The following is a 13,364-nucleotide window of genomic DNA, read 5'->3' on the forward strand; positions in this document are numbered from 1 at the left end:
CAACAATTTCTTGCTGGTCCCTCTCCCTTTTGAGAACATTACGCACCCTCTCTGAGATATCCTTGACCCTGGAACCAGGGAGGCAACACACCATTCTGATTTTTCACTGTCGGCAACAGAAACTGTCTGTGCCTCTGGTTAGAGATTCGCCAATTACATTCGATCACTTGGAACCTGACGTACCCCTCGTTACATTACAACCAGTATTAATAACAGAAACCTGGCTGTCCGTGCTACATTCCTGTAGAGTCCATCACCCCCTACATTTCCAAAAAGAGCATATTTGTCTGAGATAGCCACAGGGTACTCCTGCACGACTTGCCTCCCTCTCTTACCTTTCCTGCGGTAAGCCTGGCTGTATCTGGGGTTTTTCTCCCGTCCTACAGCAGCCATTCATCACACCCTCTAGCTTCTATAAGTTCCTCATTGCCTCTAACTGCCGCTGCAACCAATCTTAGCAATCCAATAGGATTCACAACCAAACATGTATCCTGCAGACATCACCAGTAACATGGAAACTCTCCCCAATCTCCCACAGCCGACGGAAAGAGTACATCACTCTATTAAAGGCCATCTAGCTATCGATAGACCCAGAAAATAGCACTATCTTACTGCTCTAAAAAAACACTGCCCCAGGCCAACTTATAAGATCATAAGAACCTAAGAACTAGGAGCAGAAGTAGGCCTTCGTCCTTTATCCATATAATCAGAAAAGAACCCATTCTACTCACTATTATAGCTTTACAACATAAACAGTCAGGTTACACTTTAAAAAGCTACTTAGCTGTGAGCTCTCCCACACAGGTTTCCCCAAGGTCAGCTGCAAATTTTGCTGTTTATTAATTTTTCTCAGATGAACTCCAATGTCCAAACATACTTGAAATCAAACAGCAGAAGCAGTAGCTATGCAGATTCACTGCTGGGTCAGACAGCACTGTCAATTTCTTTTTAGATTCCCTACAGTGTGGAACTAGGCCCTTCAGCCCAACAAGTCCACACCAACCCTCTGAAGAGTAACCTACCCAGACCCATCTCCCTCTGACTAATGCACCTAACACTATGGGCAATTTAGCATGGCCAATTCACCCGACCTGTACATCTTTGGACTATGGGAGGAAACCCACGCAGACACAGGGAGGTTGTGCAAACTCCACATAGACAGTTGCCCGAGGCTGGAATCGAACCTGGGACCCTGGTGCTGTGAGGCAGCAGTGCTAACCACTGCGCCACCCTCAAAAGACAGTTTCTTTCTCTGTTTGAATCACTTCCCATGTGGTCACTGCTACTCATTTGTCTGTCTTCCACCTTTTTAAGTGCCCGTAGCATTTTGGTCCATGTGTGATCTTGACAGCACAGGAGAAACCATGCATATCATGGTTGTCATCCATTTATTAGGCCTTCATGCTTTTTCCACCCACCAACTGTTTTTTACATTGTGGCTTTCTTGTTGGACCTCAGCCTTCAGTTGCCTGTAGGCCTGCCTTTTCTCTTCTGAAAACGATTGTTGTTTTACACTCAGAATCATTTCTGGCTTAACTGTTCCAGGATCTACTGATCATTCTCATCAAGCTAGTCTTGGTGTTTCCTGGTTGAGCAACCAATCAAGTTTTTCCTAGCATCAATGATGACCGTCTTAAGAGTGGACCAGATATTCTACTATACTGTATTTTAGAGATTTGGGAAGCTGGGTAGCCACTTAAATAGTTTTATTTAATAGGATCCTGGTTCCTTGAACCAGTTGCAAACCTCTAGTCCACTCCACATCAGGCAGCTAACATTTCGAGTCTCGATGACTCTTCATCAAAACTAAAGTGAGATTGGAGGGGACAGCATTTATGCTATAATTCAGGGGTCATGGTATGGTGGGGGGTAGTGGGTGTAGGGTGCTGTTGGAGAAAAGATGGTCAAAGTTTATATTAAGTGGTTAGAATGTGAGAATGGCAGAACAATGGCATGTCTCCTGCCAGACTTGAGAGGACAGTCAGTGGGATGGGGGAGGGGAGGACATGATAATGAGCTAAAAGAAAGGAAAGAAATGGTTCAAAATTTAAAGGTGTTGAACTCAATATTAAGTCCAGGAGGCTGTAATGTGTCTAGTCTGAAGATGAAATGTTGTTCTTCGCAAAGCAGGACCTTGATCTTCCAGTAACTGATCATTTTAACACAGCGTCCTGCTCGCCTACCCACATGTCTTCCTTGGCATGCTGTTGTGTTCTAATGAAACAATGCAAACTGTCCTTTTCCACAGTAAACACTCATGCAAAATACTCGGTTAGTATCTCACCGTCTCCTGCAGCTCCACACAAAGGCCACCTTGCTGATCTTTGAGGGGCCCTATTCCTTCCCTAGTTACCCTTTTAGATTGTGAACCATTTCTTTTCCTTTCTTTTAGCTCGTCATTATGTCCTTCTCTCCTCCATCCCACTTACTGTTCTTTCAAGTCTTGGAGACAGTAAGGACTGCAGATGCTGGAAGCAAGGTTCAATAGATGTGAAGCAAAGCAGGTCAGACAGCTCCCTGCCCCAATTCTGATGAATTGCCCCACAATGTATCAAGTCCTGGCCTAAAACAGTGACTTTCCTGCTGTGCTTTCCCAGCTTGGCAACAATTGACTCTTTCAAGTCTGGCAGGAGACATACCATTGTTCTGCCATTCTCATATTCCGATCATTCAACATAAACTACCAACATCTTTTCTCCGACAGCACCCTACACCCACTACCTCCCCACCACAAACCCCCAAACTATAGAAGTGCCATTGTTGAAACACCCCCTTTGATGAAGTTATCTAGAATCGAAACATTAGAATCATAGAAACCCTACAGAGTAGAAACACACCGACCCTCCAGAGAGTAACCCACCCAGACTCATTCCCCTAACTGATTACAAGAGGAAGCTCAATTATCCAGCATTCGATTGTCCAAACAAGATCACAAGGTCCCAATGCTTGGCTAAACTATGTTGTCTGGCATTCGATTATCTGAACAAAATCTTGCCTGTGTCCTTCAGATAATCAAGGTTCTTTTTGTGAGAAACAAAGCTCACTCACTTCAATAATTTCAGTCCGAGACAAGATCTGAATCAGTAGTGTCATTTATTTTACTTGCAAGTGGGTGTGATGTCTACAAGGCAGGGACAAAACACACTGAATTCAACAAATACTCGATATTTATATAATTTGGTTCCTACATTTTTTTTCTTATTTCATTGTTTCCCCCCCTGTTTACATCCTCCACTTCCCTAAGACTGGTACCCATTACTCCTGTTTATCTCTTGTCTTATCCGGCCTTGTCTGTGACAGAATGCTTATTTCTGACCTCACAAGGCCATTTGACCTCATCCCATACTTTGCTTACCATTATCTACTCCCTCCATCTGTGCTGCCCCCTCACAGCATCTTATCACTAAGCCCTTTTAATTGGGGTTTGTTCCTGTGTTTTTGTAAAAGAGGGAAACAGATGTTTATACCTACTGTTTATACAGGCATATCTAATTTAACTGCCTCTCTTCACAGCATTTTATCTATTCGCCCGTAATATCTACCATTGTCTTGCAGTCCCGTTTCTTTCTTGCATACATTTTTAGCTAATACAAAAAAAAATTATGTATTTCCTCCACATAGTTTCCATTCTTGTTGACTCAGCTCTTGGCTAAAACAATTACACACTGGTGTGAGTTCATTTACTTTGTAAAATGGAATTGCAGAAGTAACATTATTTTTCCCACATCCTACAATTTCCCCTTTTTCTTTAATTACCATTTGTTATCTTCTGCAATTTTTCTTTTAAGCATCGCCCCCGAAATTTGCAAGCATCCTTCCGGAGATTTCATCCATCTTGGTCTCACTCATCCCCTCATTATTTAGTCGATATAGTTCTTCTGCTAAGGTAGCCAATCCCCTTAAGGCCCGAGTAATTGAACCATCAGGTGCAGTGTTATTAGGAATAAAGGTACAACAACTTCCTCCTAACATCACACACACACACACACACCCTTTTTCTTTAATCATATCAAGGGCCATTCTGTTCTCCCATGCCATCCTACTTGTCGCATCAAGCTGTTCTGATATTCCTTTAACCGCATCTCTTGTATAATTTATAAATCGCTGTTGATTATAGAAAATGTAATTTATCCAATCTACATTTTTATTAATTGTTACCCACTAGAAGAGAGCTGACTCAAAGCCTGCTGCAATCTGGTTACGAGCCTTGAATTCATCAGGTACCCCCCTAGGGACTCCTACTGAATTGAGATAAATCCTGTCATCGAAAGAAGTGTCTAACAGTGATCTTTTACCCCTTCCCTTTTTCCCTCCTATCTTTTCCTTCTCAAATCCCAGGGTAAATGGAATTGCCAATTGTACAATTGCACATGTCCCTCTCCAATCTGGAGGTAGCATGGGCCTCAATATTTTGCCTCCACAGTCCCACCACAGATCCGCTCAGGGAACCTTTAGTGCTGAGTAGTTCCCTCCCTTCTCCGTTTCGGTTACATTCTTAATCTCTGTACATAATTTCAGCTCCCCCAAATCTCTCAACCAACTTGTACCTCGTCTACGCACACACGATGTGTGATTTCCAACTGCGGCGGAAAATGTGGGGGGGTCTTTTGCATCTTTCTTCTCCAAGGGAGGGAACATCAGAGATAGGGAGGTACAATTCCTATCATTCCTTGCAGTCTTATCCTGATACAGGGCTATCATACATTTCATGCCCTTCCTGTCTCCCTTCCACCCGAGCGGAAAGGGAACCACCTGGGCCACTGGCCTACCAGAGGCACATGCATAGCAATTGCTTTTGTTCAGACTTTTTACAGTATATGTTACCCATTCAACCCAGGCATTTGCATCCCCCTATCCAGTTTCTATTTCAATGGTCTGTTTCAAGTCCTTTACCTCTATAATTTTTACTACTTTAGGATCATCGGGAGGGGTGAAAGGTTGTATCTTATTACCCAGTAGTTCTGCCCGTTTTCCCTGTCCTAATTCGAAAACAACAGCCCACGAAATCCTTCCCATTTGCTTTCATTTCTATCCCAAACGTTTCATTTAATTGTATCTCATAGGTGCCCCCCCCCCCACAAAATTGCTTCGTGCCATATGGTTTTCTTTATTGTCAGGTATATTGGGTTACACTTTTTATTGGGACAATCGCGAGCTGGTTGGAAGGGGGTCCGGTGTACTGTGACGAGACCATTATACCAAGTACCATCCCCAAGGCCATCCCCATAGGACTTAAGATGTATCTCAGAGCTGCGGTACTGTCTCTGATTATCTACATCCCCACAATTTACTAAGCTGCATGCATCAGCGTCTATTACTTGTGGATTATCAGACTCAGGAACCGTTAATAATACATATGAAAATGATATTTGACAAAATCCCAATACTAAGAGGGCTAGCATCATAACTCTTAAGCATTCACAGTACTTTAAACATCATGCTGAAGCACAAAACGACTTAATATGCAACCCTACAGAAATAATCCCTGCGCTCACATCGCCACTGTATAATCAGTTACTCAAAGTCTCTTTAGTCTGAGTTTCAGTGGGTCTTGTGTTGATTCGGCTGTCCAGACTTCTTCCTCAACTGGAGGGTCCACTGGCCCTTTGATCCGAGTGTAGTGAGTCTAGCCTTTCTCCGCTGTCCTTATTGCCGTTTCAGTAGTCAGAAGAGCCTTGTACGGCCCTTCCCAGTCCGGCTGCAATTTAGTCTCTATCCATGATTTTACTAAGATCCAATCGCCTGGCCGGATGGGATGAACGGTGAATTCAAGGGGTGGAGCCTGTGCCAATAAACCCTGTTTCCTGAGGAAAGACAAAGAGGAGGACAAGCCCAGTATATACTTCTTTAAAAACAAATCTTTAGTTTCGGGAATTGGCAATTCTCCATTCGTTCCCAGATAAGGTAATCCAAATAAGATTTCATAGGGGGATAGTCCTAAATCTTTCCTCCGCCAAGGGACAAGCCCAAAAGGCATCCTTTAAATCTATCACACTAAACCATTTGTGGTCATGGGGGATCTTACTTAATCTCTAATCAGTCCCTCAATTACTGGCTGCAGTCCTTGTGTACCTTCTATGGAAATGGGATATTGTCGCTCACAGACAATGTCCCCTTTCCTTTTTAAATTTATTTCAAGGGGAGGGATCTGTAGTCTTCCACGATTCCCTTCCCTAGCCCATACAATAGGGTCTATCTCTCTCTCTATATCCCCTGTCAACATTGCCATTTATACAACTAATTCTTCTTCCTGAATTCCAATCCCCGGTCCTAATAGGATAATTAAGTCTCTCCCTAGTAAGTTACTTCCTGTATCAGGGATATACAACAATGCCCCTGTGACTGTATCCTTAGGACCTTCTATTATCATAGGTTCAAATACTGGAACAGTAAATCCCTCCCTTTTCACCCCAGAAACAGTAATTGACCGTGTCGACATTTCTACTTTCTTTGGTTTAAAATTCAGCGATGACCGTGCTGCCCCCGTATCTACTAGGAAGACTACTTCTTCCCTACAGGGTCCCACCTTCAAGTTTATCAAGAGTTCCTGGTGGGTCCCCGAGGGCAGGAACCCCTGACACCCCTTTTCATTATCAAAATTCATAAGCGGAACTGCCCTTTCTTCCCTTTGTAGATCAGACACTCCTGCCTAAAATACCCTATCTTTCCACAATAATAGCATCCTTTCTGTGGAGACCTCCATCTCTGCCCCTATCGCTCAAACCCTCTATCATATGCTCCCCCTTGTCCTCTCCCTCTCCCTTTTCCTCTCTGTCCGACATGCTGCCACCCGCCGCTCCGATTGCTCAATATTGGTTCCATTCTTTTCTTAACTACCTCATCAACCGTAGCTACCATCATTTTCACCTTCTGTTTTTGTCGCTCATCCTCTCTCTTTACAAACACTTTCTGTACCTCTCTTAACAATTCATCTAATGGTTTTTCACTCCACCCTTCTATCTTCTGTATCTTTCTCTGTATGTCTGGCCATGCTTTTGTCACAAAATGTACTTTCAAAAGACCCTGTGCCACTGGGTCCTCAGGGTTCATTCCAGAGTATTTCCGCACTGAGTCTCTTAATCTCTGCAAGAAAGCTGAAGGAGTCTCATCTTTCTCCTGTAACTTCAAAGGCTTTAGTCAGATTCTGCGACTTCGGAACTGCCTCTCTTATACCTTTTAGAACCAGGTCTTTCAATTCCCTCATTCCTTCTTAATGCTCCGTGTTTTGATTTTCCCACTGGGGGTCTCTGAGGGGAAACTTCGTCTCTCCCTGTCCAGCATCCCCATCTCCAATCGGGTGTTCCCTGTCCCATATTTTAATGGCTGCTCCCCGTATAAGTCCCCTTTCCTCCCCAGTAAATAGTATATTCAAAATAGACATTAACTCAGCCCACGTACACAGACTGGGCCCCAAAAATTGATCAATTTGTTCAGACAACCCGACCGGATCCTCAACCAGGACCTTCATTTCCTTTTTAAATGTTCTGACCTCTCCACTGGTGAGGGGGGCACTCACAAACCCAATCTCTTTGTCCCCTATTGGTACCTCCCGAAGAGGATAAGTCATTACATTCTTCCCTTTTTTCTTTTTAAAAGAAATATTGCAATATTTCTAGCTCCCCATAACTTTAAACACCAATTTATCAATTCATGCTTAACTCACTTTAAAGCCTGTTCCTAACTTGTAAATATATTTATATATTTATGTTAATTTATTCAGTATTTAATATTTAAAATGTAAAATGCACACAGTTCCAAATTTTGAAATCCACTGTAATCACCCAGTTTTAGTCCCTTAATTTAAATCCAAAATTAGTTTTCTTATGTAGTCCTGACCAATCATTGCTCAATTACAATACTATAGGTCGTAAAATAATCAGAGCTGCCTGAAAAGAATTTGTCTATTCAAGTTAAAAAAAAAACTTCTAATGCATGAACAATGGCCGAATCCAAGGTCACAGATATTAACCATAGAATTTTGTTTTTACTACAATCTAATGTTGAACTGAAACTTCAACTGTCCTCCATAAATTGCTTTTATGTAAAGATAAAAGAGATTCGTTAGAAACTGATAGTAAGGCAGTCATGACCTGTAAAAAGAACAGGAGTTATCATTCTTTTTCTCATAATCTCGATAGAATCCTTAACCTTTAAAGAAATCATGTTAAGTTTCCATAATAAAAATCAGATTCAAAACAGTCCTGGAACTCAAGCTCCAGGGAATAAAACGCAAACATTCAATCACCAACAAACAAATGTTCATTCAAACCAAATCACAAAGGGTTAAATTTTCTACCAGCTGTACAGCTCTTTTCATTCTTTCTCTCTCACACACTGACATATAAATTCAGATATTTACAAACCCAGTCTTCGTCCGACCTGTATTTTGGCCAGAAGACGGCAGGACGAAGAATGGATTCCTTAGTCCATACGAAGCAACAATATTTAATCATCTTTCTCCCTTGTACTAGTATTATTTCAATTCCACAACATCCTGCCCAAAGGACTTTCTGGAGGTATGTTGTAAGGGACCCCGCCTCCATTTCTATTGCCTTTTTCTTCTTTTGTTCTCCAGGAGGCTTTTTCCTTACCCACAGCACAACCCATATTGAGTTCCTTTGTTAGTCCCTTATTAACTACTAAAACTCAATCCCGGCCACCAAGGCAGTACTTAAAAGTAAATTTTCTTACCTTGGTCTGTGCACAGAGTTGCCTGGCCCTTTTTTGCCATATTGTCTATTGACCTCCCGTCACTGTCTGATTCAGATGTCTCTCTTGTGGGATTTGTACCAGCCGCCCGAGGGAACGGACCAAACCGGGACACGAGACCGCTCCTCAATGGGGAACAGGTCGCGTCTTCCCAGTGTCCAGGGCCAGCCACTCCCCCCAGCGATGGAAGAACATCCCGGACGAGCCCCCAGTTGTGAGAAACAAAGCTCACACTTCAATAATTTCAGTCCGAGACAAGATCTTAATCAGTAGTGTCATTTATTTTACACTGGCAAGTGGGTGTGATGTCTACAAGGCAGGGACAAAATACACTGAATTCAATAAATACTCGATATTTGTATAATTTGGTTCATACATATTTATTTCTTATTTCATTGTTTCCCCCCCTGTTTACATCCTCCACTTCCTTAAGACTGGTACCCATTACTCCTGTTTATCTCTTGTCTTATCCGGTCTTGTCTGTGACAGAATGCTTATTTCTGACCTCACAAGGCCATTTGACCTCATCCCATCCTTTGCTTACCATTATCTACTCCCTCCATCTGTGCTGCCCCCTCACAGCATCTTATCACTAAGCCCTTTTAATTGTGGTTTTTTCCTGTGTTTCTGTAAAAGAGGGAAACAGATGTTTATACCTACTGTCTATACAGACATATCTAATTTAACTGCCTCTCTTCACAGCATTTTATCTATTCATCCGTAATATCTACCATTGTCTTGCAGTCCCGTTTCTTTCTTACATACATTTTTAGCTAATACAAAAAAAAACAATTATGTATTTCCTCCACATAGTTTCCATTCTTGTTGACTCAGCTCTTGGCTAAAACAATTACACACTGGTGTGAGCTCATTTACTTTGTAAAATGGAATTGCAGAAGTAACATTATTTTTCCCACATCCCAAAATTCCTTTGTACTCCATATTTACCCCTAACCAACACATCTGAACACGAGGGGGGCAATTTAGCATGACCAATTCATCTAACCTGGGAGGAAACCCACATAGACAGTCACTTGAACCTGGAATCAAACCTGGAGTCCCTGGTACTGTAAGGCAGCAATGCTAACCACTGAGCTACCATGCCACTCTCTCACCATTGGACGCTACCAAACTTGTTATGATCTGTAGTAATTTATTTCTACTCTGGGTCCATTCCCAATTTGAAGTGCAACTCAGGCCCGCCTTGAAATGGGGTTTGGCGGTTGTCATGGCGACGGGTCGGCAGCGCGCATGCTCAGCTTGGGGCAGGCCGCACTGGAAAGGATGACAAGATGGCGACCGCGATGTACCTGGAGCACTACCTGGACAGTGAGTACCGGGGCGGGCAGTGAACTCGGACCCGGGCGACCCTTGTCCTCCCCGGGACGGCAGCCTTTGTTCCCGGAGAGGGGGCCGCTTCACCCGGAGGAGGACGGAGAGAAGAGTACGGTTCGGGGCCTATAGTCGGCGCCGACGGGCCCAGCTCCTCCTGGGGTGTGAGAGCCTGCGGACCTCGGGTTCAGAGGAGATAGGCGTGAGGCCTAGAGATTGGTCTGGTTTCTGTGAGTGTGTGGTGAGGCCGGAGTTTGTGACGGCGCATGTCGTTCACCGCGCATGCGCGCTAGCTCGTGTCTCTCCCGCCTCCAGGAGCCTGCAAATATGTAAACAATTGGAACTCTGATGCAACGTGGAGCAACGGGCAGGAACCCGATACAGCGTGGGGGCGACGGTGTGTTGCAGATTTGAGGCATTGCACAGTTATCTAGTACATTGTGGGGCACTGGGCTGTGGGTGGTGGGACATAGGATGAGGGCAAAGGCCAGGTTTAGATTAGGTTAGATTCCCTACAGTGTGGAAACAGGCCCTTCGGCCCAACAAGTCCATACCAACCCTGTGAATAGTAACCCAACCTAGACCCATCTCCCTCTGAATAATGCACCTCACACTATGGGCAATTTACCATAGCCAATTCACCTAACCTGCACATCTTTGGCGGTAAGCGGCCATGATTTAATGCAGTATGGGAATGAGCGGCAAGTGATATGTATCAGTGGAGGTAATGCTGTTGTACCTGCAAAGGCATGGAGAAGAGGCAGTGATCTCAACAGGGTGAGGGTGTGTGTTACTTGATTGGCCGTGACTTTGCTGTGATTGGGGAAATGAAACTGATCTTGTTGAAGTGTGCAAAAGGCAACAGGAGCGTTTAAATGTGAGGGTGGAGAGGAAATGTAATTGAGAATCTTTTAAGAGTTAATTTGGAAATACTAGTAGAAGCAATTAAAGACAAATCTGGAAGAATGGTTGCTTGGTTAGGGGAATGCTAATTGACAGTCAATAAAGCGTGGAGCTGGAAAAAGCATAGCAGGTGAAGCAGCAAGAGGAGCAGGAGAGTTGACATTTTGGTAGAAGTGACCTGTACAAAAAGGATGGATTGCACTTGAATTGGAAGGTGACTCATATACTGGCAGGGAGAATTGCTAGAGCTGCTCTGGAGGATTGAAACTATTAAGGTGGGAGGTGGGACTCAGGGTGATAGTGAGTAAAGAGATCAATCTGAGACAGGTATAGTTGAGAAAAGAAGTGAGTCAAACAGTCAGGGCAGGCAGGGACAAAGCAGAGAACAAGGTCTGATAAATTATTTCAATGCATGAGGCCTAACAGGGAAGCAGATGGACTCAGGGCTTGGTTAGGAACACAGGACTGGGATGTCATAGCAATTACAAAAATGTGTCTCAGGGATGGACAGGACTGGCAGCTTAATGTTCCAGGATACAAATGCTACAGGAAGGACAGAAAGGGAGGCAACAGCATTACCTCCATTGACGTTTTTGATCAGGGATAACATTACAATTGTACTGAGGGAAGATATTCCCTGAAATACAGCCTGGAAAGTTATTTTGGGTGGAATTGAGAAATAGGAAAGGGATGATCGCCTTATTGGGATTGTATTATAGACCCCTTAATAGTCAGAGGGAAATTGAGAAACAGGTTTGTAACAAGATTGCAGTTATCTGTAAGAATAATAGGGTGGTTATGGTAGGGAATTTTAACTTTCCAAACATAGGCTGGGACTGCCATAGTGTTAAAAGTTTAGATGGAGAGGGATTTAAGTGTGTACAATAAAATTTTCTGATTCAATATATGAATCTACCTATTAGAGAAGGAACAAAACTTGACCTACTTTTGGGAAATAAGGCAGGGCAGGTGACTGAGGTGTCGGTGGGGGAGCACTTTGGGGCCAGATCTAAAATAATTATGGAAAAGGATAGACCGGATCTAAAAGTTGAAGTTCTAAATTGGAGGAAGACTGATTTTGACAGTACTAGGCAAGAACTTTCAAAAGCTTACAGATGGCAGATGTTTGCAGGTAAAGGGATGACTAGAAAATGGGAAGCCTTCAGAAATGAAATAACGAGAATCTAGAGACAGTATATTCCTGTTAGGGTGAAAAGCAAGGCTGGTAGGTGTAGGGAATGCTGTATGACTAATGAAATTGAGGGTTTGGTTAAGATAAAGAAGGAAGCATATGTCAGGTATAGACAAGATAGATCAAATGAACCCTTAGAAGAGTATAAAGGCGGTAGGAGTATAATTAAGAGGAAAATCAGGAGGGCAAAAAGGGGACATGAGAATAGCTTTTGCAAACTGAGTTAAGAAGAATCCAAAGGATTTTTACAAATACAGTAAGGACAAAGGGTAATTAGGGAGAGAATAGGCCCCCTCAGATCAGCAAGGTGACCTTTGTGTGGAGTCGCAGAAGATGGGAGAGATACTAAACGAGTATTTTGCATCAGTGTTTACTGTGGAAAAGGACATGGAAGATACAGAATGTGGGGAAATAGATTGTGACATTTTGAAAAATGTCCATATTATAGAGGAGGAAGTACTGGATGTCTTGAAATACTTAAAAGTGGATAAAGCCCCAGGACTTGATCAGGTATACCTTAGAACTCTGTGGGTAGCCAGACATGTGATTGCTGGTCCCCTTGCTGAGATATTTGTATCATCGATAGTCACAGCTGAGGTTCCGGAAGACTGGAGGTTGGCTAACATGGTGCCAGTGTTTAAGAAGGGTGGTAAGGACAAGCCAGGGAACTATAGACCAGTGAGCCTGACATCGGTGATGAGCAAATTGCAAATTGTTGGAGGGAATCCTGAGAGAGAGGATCTACAGCGGAATCTCAATTATCTGAACGAGATGAGCGGGCAGTATTTTGTTCGGATAATTGATTATTCAGTTAATTGATTTTCTCTGGGACTTGGAGTTTTCTGTGAAGTCTGCTCCCCCTTTAGGAGACTAGGCAAAAGCACACATGCATGAGACCCCCCCCACCCCATCTGCTACCAGCCCCCAACCCTGTCCATGCCCGCCCACCTGCCCCAACCTTGCCTTGAGATTCCCTTCAGATAATCCGATATTCAGATAATCGAGAATCCTCTGTACATGTATTTGGAAAGGCAAGGACTGATTGTGGATAGTCAACATGGCTTTGTGGAAGGGAAATCATGTCTCCCAAACTTGATTGAGTTCTTTGAAGAAGTAACAAAGAGGATTGATGAGGGCAGAGTGGTGGATGTGATCTGTATGGACTTCAGTAAGGCATTCGACAAGGTTAGATCTCATGGAATACAGGGAGAACTAGCCATTTGGATAC

The 13,364-nt window shown here is 43.4% G+C and overlaps 1 protein-coding gene across 3 annotated transcripts in view; it reads left to right on the forward strand.

The window, feature by feature from the left end:
* ing5a (inhibitor of growth family, member 5a) overlaps positions 1–13,364 on the forward strand; it is a 40,808-nt gene that overhangs the window by 4,388 nt on the left and 23,056 nt on the right. Inside the window, exon 1 of one of the 3 annotated variants that reach the window (XM_072573150.1) lies at positions 9,882–10,038. The exons of 1 other annotated variant lie outside the window; for it this stretch is intronic. In XM_072573150.1, coding sequence (XP_072429251.1) covers positions 10,002–10,038 — 37 coding nt within the window. In that variant the 5' untranslated portion in view covers positions 9,882–10,001. Of the gene's footprint in view, positions 1–9,881; positions 10,039–10,374; positions 10,439–13,364 lie in introns of those variants that run through there. One more of the 3 variants, XM_072573149.1, reaches the window with a different exon arrangement.

This window comes from Chiloscyllium punctatum, chromosome 6 (assembly GCF_047496795.1).
Source record: "Chiloscyllium punctatum isolate Juve2018m chromosome 6, sChiPun1.3, whole genome shotgun sequence".
In the NCBI taxonomy this organism is placed as follows: Eukaryota; Metazoa; Chordata; class Chondrichthyes; order Orectolobiformes; family Hemiscylliidae; genus Chiloscyllium; species Chiloscyllium punctatum.